This window comes from Bacillus rossius, chromosome 2 (genome assembly GCF_032445375.1).
Source record: "Bacillus rossius redtenbacheri isolate Brsri chromosome 2, Brsri_v3, whole genome shotgun sequence".
NCBI lineage: Eukaryota > Metazoa > Arthropoda > Insecta > Phasmatodea > Bacillidae > Bacillus > Bacillus rossius.
In genome coordinates, this window is record NC_086331.1 from 83302955 (window position 1) to 83324016 (window position 21062).

At 34.0% G+C, this 21062-nt stretch overlaps 1 protein-coding gene across 3 annotated transcripts in view; it reads right to left on the reverse strand.

The window, feature by feature from the left end:
• Nucleotides 1–1762: 1762 nt before the first annotated feature.
• Nucleotides 1763–21062, reverse strand: part of LOC134529415 (scavenger receptor class B member 1) — a 247511-nt gene continuing 228211 nt past the window's right edge. For 2 of the 3 annotated variants that reach the window (XM_063363467.1, XM_063363466.1), the window contains exons 7-10: nt 17335–17586; nt 14833–14951; nt 12353–12478; nt 1763–4421 (exon numbers count right to left, since the gene is read on the reverse strand). In XM_063363467.1, coding sequence (XP_063219537.1) covers nt 4104–4421; nt 12353–12478; nt 14833–14951; nt 17335–17586 — 815 coding nt within the window. In that variant the 3' untranslated portion in view covers nt 1763–4103. The remainder of the gene's footprint in view (nt 4422–12352; nt 12479–14832; nt 14952–17334; nt 17587–21062) is intronic. The other variant, XM_063363465.1, reaches the window with a different exon arrangement.

Genomic DNA, 21062 nt, shown 5'->3' on the forward strand with positions numbered 1-21062 from the left:
TCCTAGCAGACGATGACATTTACATTCTACCCCTCTCAACTTTCCGATTATTTTGGTGCTCCGGATGCCATGTTGCCCTCCTACATCCTCTCCCACAGCATCACCCATATATGATTTGGTTCAAGATGGTTGCTACTAATTGATACTTCGCTATTTTACCTCCCCTTCTCCCCCAGTTCGTTAGATACCGTACTTCACACATCGTGCTTCCTCCAGCCCCTCCCCTCACCCTTACGCTATCCAAGATGGCGGCCCCCCGCGGAGAGCTATTACTTAGTCTTCTACACCTTTTAAATCCAAAATATTTATTTTTGAGTATCGATTATTAACATCGATATGGTCGCAACTAGGAACATCGTTTTCTTTATAAAACAAGAGAGACTAGCGCTCACAAAACTAACGCTCTCTTGTAGGAAAGATTCGATCTATTCTTTATGAGTCGAAGATGGCACCGTCTAAACATAACTATTTTTAATGTTTTTTAATGCTGGTTTTTGGGATGATATTATTATACTTACTAATTGTGGAGCTGTAAGACTTACCTATGTCATAAGAATATAATTATACTAAAATTTTAAATTGAACTATTATAATTTTATTTTTCTTACGTACATTACAATATACTATACAGATATAAGGACATATGTTAAATGTCTATGTTTAAAGATTACAAATATGTTAATATTTATTTTAAAATATTAAAGTATTTTTAGCATAAATGAATTTTAAATGGTGCTTATGTTAAATTACATAGGTACAACTTTTTAATTATATATATTTATTAATATTTTATTTAAAATTTTTAATGTATATTTAGCATGAGGTATGATATAAGTATGAGTAAAGGGTTGTATTTTGAAAGCATACCTATTAATATCGATTATAAATTTACTACAAATTTGTTTCCAAATATTGAAAGTTTTTTATAGCATGTGTAATTATATATGGCACAAATGATATGGCATAGAGTACAGGACGTACCTATGTCACTAAATCATAAATTTTAATTTTTTATTTTAAATACCTTTAAAACGTATTTTACAGCATATTTTATTGTATTGGGCATGATTGAAAAAGGTGCTTGGGTAAAGGAATGCCTATATCATAAGATTATAGTACTATTAACATTTTAAAACTATGTTATTATAAATTATGTATAAAGTGGACGTTGTCTAAATAGATACCTATATCATATACATAATAGTTACATTAACATTTTATTAAGAAATGTATTATAATAAAATTAGTTATGATATATTATACGAAAGAAAAGGGCAAATGTTATAGAAATACCAATGAAATAATATAATATATAAATACTTTATGTTAGGGCTTATGTTGAATACAATAATTATACTCTAAGGTTGTATAATATATTTTTTATTTAAAAAAAATTAATTATACTTAGTACTCGTATTGATTTTTTTATTTCTAGGATATTCTTATTTTATATGTACGTATATAAGTCTTGTATACTTCCTCATGTCATGGTGGCCGAGCGGTTGGAAGCGTATTTTTTATATCTCTTTACCTTTTATTATTAACAGGGTCCGGTGGTTAGATTCCTGACCCTCCGCAATCTAGATTTTATAAGACTAAAAAAAATTAGAATGCAATATGGCGGTCGGGGAGCGGGGCGCTTAATTGTAATGACCGTCACGGAAAGAGCAACGTTCAGGAGCGCTGGGAAATATTATCTGTGGACGATCCCCCCCCCCCCCCCCCCGTCGCGGCGGACTAACCTGCCCTCTGCCCTGCCTAATTAGCATAATGGATCCAGTAGATTCAGTGCCTGTTCCTTAACACCCATGTTTCCTTCTACTGAAACTAATATTAACTTTAGTTTTCGCATAAGGTTAAATCACATTTTTCGGTATTTGAAAGCATATAACGACACATTTTGTCACTAGGAATACCACCAAACGATCGTATGATTGGCGTTATTCCTCAGTTTATATGCAACATTACATTGTAAATTTCCCACTTCCGAAAAAAAATTCCAAGACAATTGCCGGCTGACCACTAAACCTTTCACAGAACGTTCCGTACAACAGGCCATGGAAGATTCTAAAGTACTATATAAGGAGGCTTCAGTCATATCATACATGCTTTATAGATAAATATGTCTGACAGTTGACTGTACAGTGTACAGGTACAAATAAATAAATTGTCCACAGGAGTATTCTATTTGGATTAAAATATTTATTCCATGATAATTTCTTTAAATGCATAAACACAAAACAACTTTTAACAAGGCGAATATATATTTTTTTTAGATAACGAACAAGTATCTCTTGAACGGAACATTTTCGTTTGTACAAAAAATTCCAGCGTTTTTCCTGTTGAAAATGGTTCTGAACAACACATCTTCGCTGGAGTTTGTAGCATCCAAATCAAATAAGAAACATTTTAAAATTAGGGTAGATCATAGAAAAGCAGTGACTACCATTTTTTAACTAGGGAAAGATGTGTTCAAGTAAGAAAATTTTCTTAAATGTTGTGTATGTGGATGAAAGTTCCGAAGCTCAGGTGTGTACAAATGTAATCAATTTAATCCGAGATTAAAAAAACGACATGCAAATAAACTTTAATGAACTTTTGGACTAAAAAACTTTTTTATCTTTAATTGCAAAAAATATATATTTGAAGAACAATTAATACACGGTATGTTTGTGACCCGTAGTGTAAGGAAAGGTTCATCTATAGTTGGATGCAGTTTCAGAAGATAAACCAGTCAGTGATTTTTATTCATGCCTTTTATGAACGTGTACAGAATATAAAAATGAATTCTGTGAAAATGAATGGCTGAAATATTACAAAGTACTAAGCCTAGGCAGCTTACCTAAAATTCAATCACTTTAACACGTAACATAGAAAAAGTAACTTTTTTTAACGTTATCTCAATATGAAAGCCTGTAACATTAAAAAACGTTGGAAACAAGTGTGTAAAATTTGCTACAACAATACATCACAGCCAGGAAAAAAGCAACACAGTCCTCTCAGATATAAAAAAAGGAATATTCTTCCAATAAACTAATGTATAAAATAATACAATTTCATTGAAAAAATTATTACATCAAAAAATTGGATTACAAATATAATAGAATACAGCTTATAACCTTATTTTAAATTCTATTCTACTAGGTCTCGTACTGACAAAAAGTACAAAGAAATATAAAGAAAAAATTTAACAGAAATATAGAAAAGTAAAAATTGCAGAGTTTTATAAAATCTCGTGTTCTACTTGCTTTGTACTTCAATTATATGGAAAATTAGTAACAGTGAAGTGTCCTACTATAAAATTGAGCAAATATTTTGGAACTCTTGATTTTCATAGTATATACCATTTAAAGTTGGCACACAACAAATAAGATTCAGAATAGTAAAACATTTTCAAGTATATAATAACTTTGTTCTCACAGAAATGTTTATATTCGTATGTTCGAATAAATGTAGTACTTTACCATGAAAGCATCTACCTTTGTTTTTTTTAAATTTAATATAAATAAACTTCTTCAAAGTGAAGACATTAATTTTTAAATATGTTCATGTACATTCATATGCTTTTTATTGCTTGAACATTTTTCAACTAATTAAAATATAAACTATAATGCAATAATCATATAACATTTTTGTGATGCGTCTTAAAAATGTTTAAGATAAAATATTCTTAAGATTTTCAATCTCTTAGAAAAAAATTCATTCCAGTGATAGTGTTTTACCTACAGTTGACACTGATTTGTCCTTGGTTTAACTTAACAAATTTTTTCATAGAAACTGCAATAAAAGTGCACGTAACCAGAAAATTTGTTCAATTTTTTACAACTATTTGATATGAATAATCTTATTTGCAAGAACAGTTTCAGTACGTATCAGTACTTTCGCTTCAAAGTCTTGGATATATTTTCTTAAAAATAGGTATTTACTACATATTTGAGTATAAAAACAAAAATTGATTGAAAATTATTTTGAAAATGTAGAGTTTTCTTTGCCATCATCATTATAAAAAGACAATATCTTCAGCAAGCACTACCTATCAGAAGAGTGCTCGTGGTCGATAGTGCGACGAGAGTCGATAGCTCGCCTGGAGCGACAGCGATAGGTCACACGTCCGGCTCCGGGTCGGGGTCGGGGTCGGGCTCGGAGCTGATGTTGTTCAGCAGGGTGTACGAGTCCCTGATGATGAGCAGCCGGTGCTGGCCGTTGATGATGAAGCTGCTGCCGCGTCTCAGCGTCTTCTTGCCACGCTCCAGCGTCTCTCGAGTGAACACCACGTTCTTGTAGGCACGAACAAACGTCACTGTCAGCATGAGGCTCCCGACGACTATGCAAGTGTAGTTGATGATCGGCACCGCTGTTTCTGCCAGGGTGGTCGCGATGTAAACCAACCGCCGGATGCTTGGTGTCAGCTCAGACACGCCCTGCAAGACATCATAGTATGTCATGAGTTTGGACCTCATTTTAAATATTATTTCTCAAAGAGTGTCTCTGTAAAACATAACATAAACGAGTAACCCATTTGCAAAGGCCGCTGCAAAACAAAAATATATATAAATTTATATAATAGTATCTACGTATTCGTTATTATATTGCCTTAAAATCGTTGTGGATACTGAGTGGCAAACCTTGTTATAACTTGTCCACGTATAAAAAAGAAAAAGAAAAAGAAAAAAAATCAGTTGCAAAACCTGTTGCGTGCCTTTGGACATAAGAAATTAAACTTTTTAAAAACCTGTCGATAAAATGCAATGCCAAAAGCTGCTACAACCATAACCCCTAAAACAGCCACGTTTTTATTTTTATTTTCAATACCTGTTATAACCTGTTATTTGAGTGTGCTTTAATTTTAAATCAAATTTATTACATTGTTTGTATAAAAAAAATTTTACGTGATTATGTTTGCTAGTTTTGCAATGTTGGTGATTCCTAGGAATAGTCTACGAAACATATATTCAACTAAACAATAACAATTTAGAGCCAAACAACTACTAGGTATAACCTGCGTAGTTGTAATGTGAGTGATTATCTACTAGTTCGTATTGTCGGGTTTTTGAAACAGTAATAATGGACAGGAAAGAATTTTATGTAAATGATTCTCCTTCTATTATTTTAAAATATACTCCTATACACTCATCAAGGAAACGAAAACGCATACCTGAAGGGTGGAAAAAAAATGTAACAAAGAAGGCTAGGCAGGTAAGTAGGCTAGTCTGTACCAGTCTAACATTTACAGCCACATTTTTACTATCATGTACTGGCCTATCTATAAATCACAATTGTAGGCAGTGAAAAATAATAAAATTTGTATTAAATATCAATCTGCACAACAAAGTTATGACTTTATTCAATGCATTGCCCAAAATGATTTCCTGTTATGTCTCCTGTGGACATCGAAACAAGGGCGGTTGTCGGTGTCATTAGTTATCAATGCAAGACGTATGAATAATCCATCAAAAATACTTTGCTATTACAGAACTCGTATCAAAGAAAAATGTCCTACTCCAGCATGTGGCAGTCTCATATGTTTAACAAGTCGTTTACCAGAAGGTCAATCAAGACAACAAGAAATTACAAATTATTCATTACCAAGATGAAATAAAGGCATTATTGAACATGTAAAAGTGAGCATAACCGCATTCTTAGGTGTTTTACAAGTCAGCCGTGATTGTGTCCAACGACTGTCAGAAATACCTTCAACTTCGTGTCAACGCACTCGAAAGTCGAGGAGTCCGTCAAATAAAAAAGTATTAATTGAAAAGAATGACAGTAAATTAAAAAATTCATCACAACTATTCACCCCATACAGTCTCATTATTGCATGGGACGAAACAAAGTGCATCCGTACTTGAGCTGCCACTTAAATGTGAAGAAAATGTGAGAAATATTTCTTGATAAAAGTATGGAAGAAAATTTACGAGCTGAATATGAATTTTTTACAACAGATTTCGATTCAAATTTCAATATAAGTTTTAATGCCCCCAAACAATGATAGATTATCTGCATGCATGAGTTTGGAGAACGAAATCAAGGATGAAAAGGACAAGACAGTAAAACAGTTTTGAAATTGAGTTATTAAGGCAGATACGTTTTTGAGAGGAAACCGAAAGTGAGTTTGTACTCAGTTATGTGTCAGAAGAACTTAATTCGGCTAAAACTTCCGGAACAAGCGGCATATCACTAAATACAAATTTATTTATTTAATTTTACAATATGTGAAAGTTATTTAAGCCTCCCCTAAAAACAAGATTTTTTTTTATGTCTGGACTGGAGATGCTTATGCTAAAGGCTCGAAACAAATAACATTATAATTAAGAACCTGGATCTTGATGAGGTCACTACAATCAAACTCTTTTCTGATGGCTGTGGCGGCCAAAACAGGAATCAAACTATTATCAGAGTGCTCTCACACTGGATGCTTCTGGAAGCGAATTAACATTTTAAAAACATTATAATTTTGTGTTAAATTGGCGGCCATTCATTTATACATTCCCTGAAAGGGAATTTTAAAATTTAGAAACATTCTTTAAAAACCAAGTACTTTTGAGAACCCTCAAAAGTACCTACAGGTTTTTGACAAGTTTAGCACCAAAACTTATCTTGATAAAGGTTGTGTAATCAGTGACTAGAAGTAATATACAAAGGACATTTCAAAACCACTGGGAAAGTGGCACTTCCGTTTTCAGAAAACAAGGTATATTGTGCTGACTAGGAAGAAATCTGGAAAAAGCAGTTTGGTTCAAGGAAAGGCGTTTTAAATTTTCAAAGTTGTGAATACAAAAAAAAAAAATTTAAAAAAGGGTAAAACATTTCGGAATTTCCAGATTCCAGACGTACACATTTAGCGTTAGTGAATTTTTATATTCTTCGACGTGTAATTCGGAAAAACACATAGTTAGTGTATTTTTACATATTTCGAGTGTAAAATTACCCCTATGTATTGTAAATTTACAAATATAAAGTTGTATATTATAATAACTCAACATTGGTGTGAATATACAAAGTTTCCATGTACATTAACGGTTATGTTAGTTTTACACATGTCCTTATAAAATTACATTAACATGAAGTAAAATAACACATTATGTTGTGATAATAATATACCAACATGGTTTGTGTAGTTTAACACAAACTTGCGTATTAAAACACTATCAAGAATTGTATATTTACTCAATTAAATTCCAGTATGCGTGTCAGGCAACATTCCTTCTGTAATTTTCCCTGTAATATAAGTAATATTATTAAAATAAAATATTGATAAAAAATTAAATATATTGCAAATCAACGACCCTTCTGATGGCTTTACACCCAAAATGTGATAGAAAATTTACACTAACATTAAGTAAAATAGCACTCTGTGTCGTGATAATACACCAACCTGGTGTCATTTTACACTAGCAATATGCATGTTAAAGTACTATCAACAAGACTTAATTTACTCACTTGACTCTCCCTGTGCTGACTGTAAGGAAAAGGTGATTTTTCACCTTCGAAGTAAGTTTATTTTTACACGTAAGTATGGGTAAGTAATGAAAACTCATTGTGTTTAATTTTATATGCAGTGTAGCGAAGACTGTTACATACACCACGAATCATAACTTTAAAAAGATCGAGTTTGTGTATTTTTTCACAAATGTAGGTGTGAAATTAAAATTTGGTTAATATCTATAAAATTAATAAATTTTTTTACACAGACCTTAGGTAAAATTACAATTGCAATGCAGTCGTCACTTTACATGTTTGATAGTGTAAAATTAACCACATATCAATGCTAGATTTCTCCTCCATTTTTGGAGTAAAATGACACTGAACCTAGTAACAATTAATTTGATACGATGTAATAGCTGTAACTAAAGCAAGTGTCACTAGCGCCCTTGGAAGCTGAGTTTGTTAATTAAAATATTGCGAGTGGAACAAAAGTAATTAAATGAAACAATCTACGACCCCCCAACGAACACAATGGCTTCTTAGGTACCTATCTATAATTTAAACGAATATTCTTAGTTTATATACCTTATTAAATTAAATAATAATAACTTATTATGCAGCTAATGGTAAGGGTCGCTGCTTTCGGAGAATGACATGAGCATCTGCGACCACGGTTCGCGCTTGCGTCACCACACTCGGGACTTAATAAAGAAATTTACAAGATGCCACACTAGCGACACACAGTAGTGATCAACAGAATCTTAAATGATGTCATAAAAAGTTCCGAATTGACTTATAATTGTATTACATGAATGATAGAAACACATATAGAACAGCGTAATTTTACAGACAAAAATGTTATTTTACACTATGTTACACATTCATAATTACATAGACGAATTATGTGCAATTTTACATTTAAAATAGTAAAATTACTCATACAGTGTTAAATGTAATTTATGTAGTTAAATGACCTGTCATTAATTTGTAAAATTATACTTACTTTGTTGGTGTTATTTTACAACAAAAATGTGTTTTTGTACATGCCGGTGTAGGTGGAAATAATACTACACATGTGGGTTAAAAACACACGTACATCAATGAAGATACAGCTGCCAACAACCTGAATGCGCCTGACCTCTAAATAGTTTTCTGACCACTGATTAGACATGCCTGACCACCAACTTTACGCGCCGTGCAACCTACTGGACGTGTCTGACAGCCGAATACATGCTACTAAATGGAAGCACCTTGGCACCAATTGGACGTGCGTTCCTGGACACTGAATATAATTTTCCTGGTTAATCAACTGTTATGTATAACTGGTCTGAAAACACATGCTAAGGACTCGCTTCGTTCTAAGAAGACTGTAGAAATCGTGACATTCTATAATTTTCTTTGTTTTTACTTGTAGAATTTATATAATTTTTTATTTTAATTTTTGTTGATTTTTTCGAACCTGTCACATTTTTTGGTAATTTTAATTAAATTAGTAAAGTTTTATCTGAAAAAATCATTATTTAAACAAGTAGGCTAATTTTTTTGGATGATTTTAGGAATTTTTCGCGAATTTCTAGGTCAATAATTACAGAATAAGAAGATAGTGGCCGAGACGGTCGACATAATGGCGAATGTAATAAAAATCTGGTAACTGATACTCCAAAAAGTAAAAATTAAACTAATATGACTGGATTGCAATCAAGCAAACGGCATATAATTATACTATGTGACACTAGCGCTCCGTGTAACGATTACTTGAAAACAAGATGGCGACAGCACCCTCTAGCTGACGTTTGTTAACTAGCGCTTCTGGTGACCAGTATCGAAAATTGAGATAGTGAAAAAAGTCCCCGAGCTGGTGATGCTATTATTACTTCAAATTTAAAAATAATAATGCGAGTCCTAATATATGTGTTTTTAATTACCTTATTTAAACCTCGTGCTCAAAGGCGTATTTTTTCTAACTCAGAGGTTCGATCTATCAAAGTTCTAAATTACTTCTAGTATATACTTATAAACATTTTTTATGTAATCGACCCACTGGTCAAAACACTGAGTTGGTAATTTGATGATCGTAGGTTCAAATCTGCCCACTTTCAAAATAATTTTTACATTTAAAATATTTTAAGGAACCACTATAAGAACTAACACAAAATTATTTTTACTGTAGAAGTAGCCAATACCGAGAAAAATATAAAAATATAACCATCCACGACACTAACATGCCTCGCAGCGACACTAGCACAACTGCGCAGCACTGTGCCAGATTGTGGATGAAAAAGAAAAATATTACCGAAGATGGCCGACGAGGTCCCGATCCTAGTCACCGAGAGGCGGACACGCCCGAACATGGCCGAATCTTAAATATTGGTAAGCTACAACTGAGCAAGACACCAAATCGTAATCCCATAAGAATAACTTTTGGTCAGCTTTCCCTATTTCCTACTACTAATGTGCATCTATTTAACATCGGCTGGGTGAGTTGTGCTTGCAATAATTAACAGCTTATATCAAAAATATTTACTCTACTGGCTACAAAGTATACAAGAATTCCGATGAATGGATTAATTTACTAAAGGGAGCCACAGTTAGTAAGCGAAATAAACGTAACCAAACCCAATTTGAATTTAAAAATCTCGTAAATGAGTTGATTTAATCGTAGCTAGCCGCGGTGGATTAATCGTCGTTGCTACTGGCCACTATCTCTGGAATAATAGGTTCTAGTGTAACCTCGGTCATTGGAGTTGAAAACATTAATAAAGTCTTTCAATCACAAATATATTAAAATTATTCGCCAATCTAATGTAAGCGCGACAATAAATATTAATATTCTTTTAAAACGTACTTCTTATGCGCAAAAATAACCTTAGCATTGAGTTAGTATATTGTTAGAAAAATATTTTCCAAAAAATATCAGTATATTACAAGTTTCATCTTCATAATTTATTTGACAAAATTGCTTTTACGGTATCCACACTACCTTCCAAATCAATTTGTAAAGAGTGAAATATTTTTGTGAAACAAAATTGTACTATTCATCCTATTACATATAGGTATATATAGGTGTATATATATATATATATATATATATATATATATATAGAGAGAGAGAGAGAGAGAGAGAGAGTGAGAGAGAGAGATTTTAGTGGCCTAATTCATTTTGGGCCTAATTGAAATTTTAGGTTTGATTTAATAAATTTTCATTAATCGTTTTGCGGATAAAAGTTTAAACTTTTAAATAACAAATTATCCAATAAGTCGGTTCAAGATAGTTCTTTTAAGCAAATCTCTAAATCGCGGAGCTAATGTTTAGGCTTTAAAATACTTCACAGAATTAGTAGTCATTACATTAAAAGCTAAAATTAAGAATTTTGTAATAAGTTTTGTATTAATATAAATTTTAGGAGTAATTTAAGAATGTACACAATCTAAAACCAATAAATATATGTGTGCGAAATTAAAATAAACAGTAAAAAAATTAACTTCAACAAAACTGGTTTAGCTAAACAAGTATGTAAATGACACATAACGAATACAAACCCACCCTGGCAGCTTGAAATATATTACAGTAAAAGAACTCGATTACCTATCAGGAAAATACAAAAATTTTAAAAGTGTGAACCCACGGAAACCCAGGCCAGTATGAGAAGATCGACAATAAAAAGCAAAAATGAGTTCCATAACTTCCAGCATTACAAAAATACAAATCCTGCATTACTATCCACAGCTGTACTTTAACCATATGGGTGGAGGGCAAAAATAAATAAATAAAAATATATTTGACCGTTCAAATTCAGAACAACAATAAACAGCAATGTAAATCTTAGGAAGGTGTAAGTGATGATATACTTAAGCATTAACAAAAACCGCAGTATGATCCACGTGTGTCCAAGTTAATCGACATCTTTAAGGCACGTGAAGGCGAAGCGACGAGGCGACAATTATGGTCTAATGCGACGGTCACCTCCACCAGTAGGCGAGCGGGCACAATTAATGTCCTATGCCCATTTTCTTCTCCGCTCAGGCATATACTACCCCCAGGTAAAACCTGGTAAAGTCGCCAGCAATGAGTACTGGCCTCGACGTAAACTGGTTCCAAAAGGGCACTAAACTGCGGCTGGCAGTAGTTTCCGGGAAAAAAACGTACACCAGGTCTTGATAGCACAATTTGTTGGAAAATTCCACTCGTAACATTATTATTAAATCGTTACAAGTGAACTATTTTTACCACGTCCTGGCCTAACATTCTTCCCAAAACCAAACTTCGCGGGCACCGCGCCTAGGCTCGTCGGCGTCCCAGCCGATTCTGGCGTACTGTCCACCTCCCCTCTCCCTCTGTCCAGACCCCGGGCGCTGCCTGCCTTCGCGCTCAGGCAAAAAAAAAAAAAAAAAAAAGTCCAACACACTACCGTGCATTTACGGACTTAAATAATGCTTTACATGCAAATTTTTCTACGACAAAAAATACATTCATAATTACAGTAACAAGAAATTTTGAATACTCTAAAATTTTCCTTGTTAAAAAATACAAGCCAAAAATATTAGACTGATATTTGGTTTTATATCTCTGCCATTCTAGGCCTTTCGAGACTGTCTTTAAAAATATGTACCAACCATGTAATAAAATCAACAATAATTTTTTCATCTTTTTAACGAGTACCTTAAAATAAATGGTAAAACCTACAAACTAACTTTAGTTACAAAATAAAAATGTTATTTTAATAAAAAAGTAAACAATTTACGACATAAAGTGACGCAGCACAGACTACGTCACAGTATATCAATCGGAAACCAAGTTAAAGGCCGTAGAGTTATAAAAAAACATTGTTTGCGATATGTTCCAAAGCATTCGGAAAACTACAAATAAAAAAAAAACACAAGTCAGTGTAATATTAAGTCTCCCTTTCTGTTCTTTATAAATGATTACCTCTTCCAGCCAGATGATTGGAAAAATAATGTCTCGAAAATTTGTGACGGAGTAAATGTTGATGGCGCGATCCACTTTCAAGTTGAGCTGCACTTTCACCTTCCCTTCTAGAGGTACTCCCAGTTTCTGAAAAAAAAGATATATATATATATTTATACATATTAGAGGTACACATTACCCATAAACTATTGAGTTAATTAAATAGCCCGATCAATTTTCATTTTAAATAAATATATTTGGATTCAAACAATATTAAATATACTTTTTGATAGTTTTGTATGAGGCCTTGAATTATCAGTTACCATGCTTTTTCTCCATTGTCATTAAGTCATGTTAAAATTAAAGATTCTATATGTTTAACTTGTCCTTCATGTTTTATATCAACTCTCCTCAAGTTTAATATGTATGTTATATATTTAAAAAAATGGCATGGTCAGAATAAAACTACCTATGTATACAAACAAGAAAACTAATATAAATCCATATTAATAACACGACAGGGTTATTATCTCTTGATACATGCTAACGATGCCTTAGTATCATTCAGTGAATACTAATATTCAGTTTTCTTGTAACCATTTTCAGCGACTGATCAGAAGTTCTGACCGCCCTAGGCTAATTATGAGGACGCGCCCCCGCCAGGTGTGTGTGTTACGGTCGGCCTAAAGAGTAGTATATTAGTTTTGACTTTGTTTACTAGTGTGAAAATTTTAACATGGTTCATACTACCTATGAAAGTTAAAATCAGGGAGTCCCAAGCTTTTTCAGTTCACAGCGCATTTAGTTTTAGTGTTTTGTCTCGGTCTAGTTGAAATATGTAGGGTAGATGCAATGATGCTAGATTAATAGTGCATGCGAAGATACGATTTCAGCGCGCAACCCCCCCCCCCCCCCTCCTTCACCCGATCCTCCCGCCCTAGGCTGCAGCCTAATTAGCCTAAGGGTTAATCAGGCCCTGACCATTTTATATAATCTAATGACAAGTTTTTGTAGGAGAAAAAATATTCGTATGTAGTAACAATTCCGGTTGAATTTTTGTTCCATTGATAAATGTTCCCAATAAATTTATTTAACTTATTTTGTAGGCTTTAATTATAATTTTCAATTTTTTTTCATACAAATCTTATGAAACAAATTTTTTTACATAACATTCAGTTTAGAGACATAGAATAAAATCATTGTTATTAATTTTTAAGCAAAATTTTTGTTTCATTTAGGCCATAGATCCTTTTATTATAATGTTAATATTTCAGTATTGTATTTTATTTCACATATTAAAATTATTTTTTTAAAGATAAACTGCATAAATATGTAACATTTTTAGTCAGGCTGAGTAAAGAAAACGAATGTTATGGTTGTGAATCTTTCTAATATTTACTCTGATCGCTTAGAAATTTACAAAATAATTGTTTTTTTTTTTTGATTATGACTAAATAAAAGTTATTTTGACAAAACGTAATGTTTTCTCAAACTATTTAGCAGTTCCTTTGGACTGCTTGCGAAATAAATATCCGTATATTCCTCGTTGGCGAAATTAGAATTTGCATTTGCCTCAGGCGCTACTAGAAGGCATGACTAAGTCCTTACATACGTCAAACCGCACGATACAATACAGCACTTGTTATTCCTTCAAGCTGTCCATCATCCATTGTGTAAAAACTTGGCGTGAAAGTAGTTGACGTGTTTAAGGCAATGCAAACACTGTCAAGAGAAGCTGTTGAATAGGTGTGCGGATCGCGACGATGACGTCACGGCGCTTCGCAGGTGGCTGGCCATGTGCGTTGGCATTCACCATGATGTGATCGACGTATTTGCTCACAGAACTTTTGGAAATAGTTTCTTTCAGTAATACTTCAAACGTATGAAGTAATTAGAATAATGACTTTAAAACACCAATCATAAAAAAATGCAAATATTTGACTTTCGTGTTGCATTGCGCGAGAAATAGCAGTTACGTCATCAACCTACCTTTTATAATCAACACACAAAATTTAACACGTGTTGTTAAACACGAAATTCATTAACATTAAGCTGAAACAGCCACGAACGCCAATGTCAACCATTATTTCTTTAGGAATAACGTCAGCGACGATAATAAATTACGGTATTCAAGGCTTCCGTGTTTGTGGTAAACTTTTCGTTCCAAGCGTTTTTTTTATGTACAGAGGTAGAGTTTTTGACACAACTTTTGCCACGAAACATAAAATTTGCAATAGAAATATTGTCAACGAAAGAGGTTTAAAAAATAAACAACTTAAAAGAAAAGCTAGAACGCAAAAGAGAAATTGGTTGAAAGTGAGGCCACGATTTATCTGGTGTAGCTTCAATCAGTATCAAATTTTTTTTTATGTTATTGGTTATATTTGTACTATGAGTGGAAAAGTGCAATTAAAATCACTTCTTTAATTCGTGGCACTATCGTCGTTAACAGGAAAACCAACCAGAACAAATTTCAGAAGTAAAAAAGAAAACTATATTACCGGTTGTATCTTGAAGTAGGTTTCGTGTTGTTCCTTAGAAGGCAGAAGACCCTCCACAGCTTCCAGCAAGGCTGGGTCTGCATTGTAGAAGTGTGGAAATGACAAGTACACAGGAGCAGCTGTGAAAACAAACACATTTTCAAATGAAACCCACTTGGAAATTAATGCATTATTGTAAAAATAAATGAGAAATGATTAATCGCGATCTAGAATGTAATGTGAACGTCTGTAAAGTACACTATAATATTTTGTACTATTGTGTGATATTTGTCTGTGACAGACTCTATAATATTTTCTTAATGTTGTAATAAATGAAATATAACATGTCTTAAAAGCAACCATGGGTCTCTGAAAGTACGGGAACAGTCTTATGATTCTTTGCATGTGATACGGCCTTTAAAGTAACTTTGTCTGCTTTGCAGTTTGATGGCCGAATAACTTTTCTAAAGGAATAGATTACGCATTATTATAATTATTATTTATCAGTGTGTAAATATTTCTAGTAGTTGCTTTCTTATAATTTGAAAACCTTTACTTAATTTTTGTATGGCTCTTGGCTCGGATTGTATTGACTTGTTCACATTTGTTGTCAGGCTTATTTGTTACTACTGTACCTGGAACATTATTGAATGATGTTAAATGTTTACAATAAAATTGATATTTGAGAGATCTTGAAAGTAAACTTATATTGAGAGCAGTGAGCATTCTTTTAAGGGCTCAACTTAGGTGTTTTTAAACACAGTAGGACTCAAAGCTGTTCCGACTTCGGGCTGTTTCAAGCTGTGCTCAACCGAGGTTGAGTACAATATTTTTGAAGACGAATAATATTTAAAAATTCGTTTATAAATAGAAAGATATTCCTGATTCTTTCGAAATGAATTTTTGTATTTGCAAATATTTTAATACCTAAATTTTTTACATATAAAAATCATTACAAATCATTAAAATTTTAGTTCAGGCGTCTTGAAAAACGTTAATTACTCATGTTTCGTGGGAAATTTACTGATTGACATCCTACCTGGAGTTCAAACTACCTGTATATAAACATCTAACCACTGTTATGCTTCCCTGTTTTCTAATGGTCTGCATAAGATAAAAAAATGTTGAAATGTCTCACCATTATTTTAATAGAATGGTGGCCATGTCAAAAAAAACTAACTTAAATGGTATCAATCTAAATAAAAATCTACAATGTTCAAAAGATTGAAATTATTTTCTATCAGTTGGAAACGACAATTAACGAGCCACTACAGGCCTACATAAACTATGTTTAAAAAAAGTGTTATTTTTGACAGCTTTTTCGGTGAAATTTCAGACTTTGAGAGCTGAAGGTTGTGACATAATAAATAAAACAAACACAGATAAATTTAACACTAGGCTACATAGACACGAATAAAAAATTATTTTGTTAAATTTATAAGTATATTCAGGAACAAATATAGCTGGGATTTATAATAGGGTACCAATACGTATCTCCATATACCAGGAACAAAAACCTATTGGAAAATAAATAAATATTCAAATGTCGTGACATTTTTCAGGCATTTTGCTAAGAGGTTAGGTAGAACAAGCAAAGCCATAATGGCCGACAAGATTGAGGGCGATGGTAGGGTTCTAATATCACATTAATAGAAATTGTAAGGTATAAGAGATGAAATTATTTTAATGATACCGATCGTAAATAAGTGGGCATCCTTAAAGATATTGTTAATTTTCTTGAAGTGAAAGTTGGTGGAAGATTAAATAACAAAAATAAGTACCCTATTTTATAGATTGGGCCAGGTTTATAAACTACGCAAGGAACGCAAGGACGCAAAACGCAACCGGTGCAAGAAAATCTCGGTCTCTTGTAAAGCAAGCAAGCCGCAAGACATCATCAAAGCTCACAACTTGAAATTGTGAAACAGTAGAAAATAAATTTCTTCCCCGGGATTCTTTTAAGAATTCGTGTTTAACTTGATCATGAACACACATGAAATTTACAACAATTGAATTCGAAAGTGTTCTTTTCTTTTACTGTATGAAAGTTACACAAGTGAAAACCTGTTGCATATAATAAAACCAATACCGCAGCCTTGTAAAAAGAATAAAGTCTGAGTCTTTAAAAGTTTTCGGAACACCTCAGTTCAATCATGAAAGGCAGAAACGCAAGTAAAGTAAAAAAAAAAACTGGAAATTCAATCGTCGATACTTGCGTTCCGTATTCGCATCGCGCGTGTTTCATGAACGCATATTTGAAATCTTCGTTATTGAACTTTTTGCGTATTGCGTTTCTTGCATTCTGCGCGCAGTTTATAAATCCGGCGTTAGGCTGGTGTCACACTATACGTATCTGCCGCTGCAGCTAAAACTTCCACTTTTTTTTTCTGAATAATATTTCGACCGTGCATCCTTGAGAAGCTTGCATCGTGCAGGCTTCTCGAGGATGCACGCAAACTATCCGGAAAACTCCCCGGCTCAGCGCCACAGTGCGACCCCGGCCCTGGTGTAGGGTGAGCGCACCGAACTGGCAGGGGCTGATGTTCTGCAGGCCGCGCGGCGGGCACTTGCACTTGCTGCCCGGGCAGTAGCACTTGTTGCCCGGGTTCTTTTCGGGCAGCTCGAACACGTTGTCGGGCGGGCGGTAGTAGCCGGCGCGGATGCCGTCCTTCTCCGTCATGGACTGGAACTCCAGCGGCAGCACGCGGCACAGGTCCTTGTCGTACACTTGCACGACGTCGTCGTGCGTGAAGTCGCGCGGCGGGAAGAAGGAGCCTGCGCACACGCCACTGTGCTACTGCCGACTCGCACACCACCATTTGTCAACATTGCCTGGGCCGCTACATACTTAGTAAACACTGCAAGAACATGGTAGCTTAATGTAGCCCAATATTGCAAAATAGTGTCGGTTACATTATTTGGCAACTTAATTTTGGGAAAATATAATTTTAGAACATAAATATACATAAAAACTTCGTACACATACCGTTTTGTGAAAGAAAGACACAGTTCCTTATAAACATAGCTAAGTTTTAACCGTTTGGGTACTTGCGACGTATTAATATTTTGTGTAAGATACATTCAACCATCGTTTTCTCAATAAATTCCAGCGAGCTGCCCCTCTCTTGCAGCAAGATCCTCACTTTGTGCATAATTTTCAGCACTGATACTGTGTCCACATTTTTGTCATGACATTGAAGAATATGTAAGTACGTTGTGATTACGGTGGAGATAGGCAGTACGACCAGAATTTATATTAGTTGTTTTCTGTATAAATATTATAAAGGGCCTGGAGAAGCCAGGAGAATGTCAGGGAATTCGGTTTGCAGCTTTTGCTAACACTCTGAAAGGGAGTAGGTTAATTTTTGAGAAACTCGGGACATACGCCATTCGTGTGATGTGGGATACCAAGGGCGACAAAATAAAACAGATAAACGTGTAGTTAGAAGAGGTCTCTGATTGGTAGCCTCAGGAGTTTCAAAACGACAGGGCGCGTGTGCTAAGTGGTTACCTTGCAGCCTGCGCCGTTGCTCCGAGAACATTGTGACATCCGCCAGTAACCATTATTTCTTCCCCCTATCCCCCCTACCGGTAAGCGCGTCACTTCACCCTGGACGGGGAAAGGGGGTCATGTTCACGCTGTTATTCGAGTGCCTGGCAATGAAAACAAAATGGTGCCACCGACCGCCTTCCATCCTACGCAACAAACGTTTCTGCAGTATCATATCGAGTCGTTTCTGTTCGTCGGGCAAGCGACACACTTGGCACTGGCTCCATGATGCCTAGTTTACGATTAAAAAACACAAACGAGTGCATAGCACGACCTCTGCGAAATCCGTTCACGAGTGAACTTTTAAATATTAAATTTAGTCAATAAAATTTCGTAATCCAACAAACACATACTGGTAATGTTCATAAATAAAAATTTTGACTACCTAATAATTATTCCTCAACAGCTGACTAGAAACCTATGAAAACCATTATTCAACATACAAATTAATTGAGGTTATGATAGACTATGTGAAGTTTTTAGCGAGCACTTTTAACCTCGCAACATATTTTAAGTTTTTTCAGTTATATTTATTGTTAGATGCGTTTTGTAGGTAATTGTCATGGTTTATCTTTAAAGAAAGAATTACCCTAGCAATTAAATATCTTGACAGTTTCTTGCCACCATTTATGAATCAGTAGGTTGATATTAAGGTGTTCAGATCTTGTGTACACGACCCTTGTTCTATCTTACTGTTAAACGTAACATAATCGTCCTAAACAGGAAAATGGTGTACTTTTCGCATCATATGCGTTTGTAAACATGTGTATCTACTTCGTGAAGAAAGACAAATACTTAGTATTGTTAAGTTGTTTTGCCTCTCGTAGTATCATGCCAGCGCTGATTGGCTATAGTTGTGACAGTCGTAGCTCAAGTTCTGCGACTCTGTGAACCACCCTGCAACCAGTGTCACGACCTTACCTGCGACTTACTGCAGAACGCTTTGATGGATCGGATGTTACGTCAGTCGCAAGTCCACGTGTGTTGTCTTCGTTGTGTCACTGTCATCTATGTGCATGTTGAGATTTCACGACTGTGTTCATCGATGGTGTAGTCGTGTCAGAGATGCCAGATTTTGGTCGGTTGTTTCGTCTATATTGTTGTGCATTCAGTTGTTTTTACCGTGCTAGTTAATTTTTCATAATCACGTTATCCCTACCTGCATCTCTTTACCGTAGCTGATCTTGTCTTACTTTCTGTTTTTTGTGCATATCCTACACTTTTTTGAAGTGAAAACTTCTGTAGCCGCGTTGAGCGATTTTTTGTAGGGGCAAAACTTATGGGTTCGCGTCACCGACATGCTGTAGTAGCAGTAAATGAAGTTAAATTGACCACGTGAAAAGTTTAATTTGTGTATACTGTGCATTGCCCAGTGAACACATGACTTAGGTCTGACATCACGGGTAAGTCATAGCTAGGTAATGAATTATTACGTAATTTTGACATACCACTGACATATGTTGTAACTAAAAAATTATGTAAGAATAAATTATATCATGCTGACATCATACTGATATTAATAGAAATCGAGGTATAGAGAGCTGAGAAAATCGGTATGAAATATTGTGAAGCCCTCGCCCGATAAAATATAAATCAAGAATTCAAATTTTCTTAATTTAAAAGTAATTGTTTACAATAATCTTCAAAAAAGTAAAACAATAAAATAAAGAAGGATATATTTTATAGCCAATAAGATAGAGTCCCACTTTTATATAATAGCCAACTGTGTAGCCTACATAATAATTTTACATGTGATCGTCACCTTTAATCCCTTCTCCCTTAAATATTCGAGAGAATGCATTTTCATGTGTAGAGGCGTGATTTACGACTTCTTATATGAACTTAATAAAATACCTCAATGTAAATTCGATTGCGTAGTGTTGCGGATAGCGCATAAGACTGACGACCGATAGGTACTATGTTTGGATCCCGAGTTTTGCTATGCCAACTTTTTTTTTAGATTTTTTCCATTTTATTATAGTTAGTGATAGCTATTTTATATGTATTTGTTAAACCGTGTCAAGCGACTTGCTTCTGTATTCTACTGGCAAAAGAGCACAGAGTTCTGGTGTGCCACTGTACCAAATGTGTGTATTGTACATTATGTGAATCAGTATAGACTCTTGTATTGTGAATTATGAATCCCGAGTTTTGAGATTTATCGCCTATTATTTTTTATTTGAGTCACATTGAATTATTTTACTATATATTTATAATTTAATAATAATTTAGATTTCAAAAATAATCATTATAATAACAATACTAGTCCTTTTTAGTTATTTTTATTGCTTTATTTAAAAATAATAAAAAAAGATCCGAGTGGGATTTGAACCTAAATCACTAGGAATTAAAAATATTTGTACTATTTTTATTATTTTAATATTCTACTCCTGGTTTAATCGATAAAATTGAGTATCATTACTAGCTATGTCTTCGGTATGTAAAATCCACTTAAGGGAAATCATAATGATGTCAGACTAACATCATCATAATGTCATTAATGTTACGTCAATAACTGATGTAAATAAGTGTGAAATTATTATTGAGGCTATAATTAATTGAAAAATTGAAAAATAGAACACAGTTATTTTCAAAGTTTAAAGTTTTCACTTCTGTCGGCAGTCCCCTTGACTGTTGATTTTCTTTTCTTTGTAGGTGTTGGTTTCCTGCGTAAAACAATAGTTTAGCGTGGTCGTCTGTC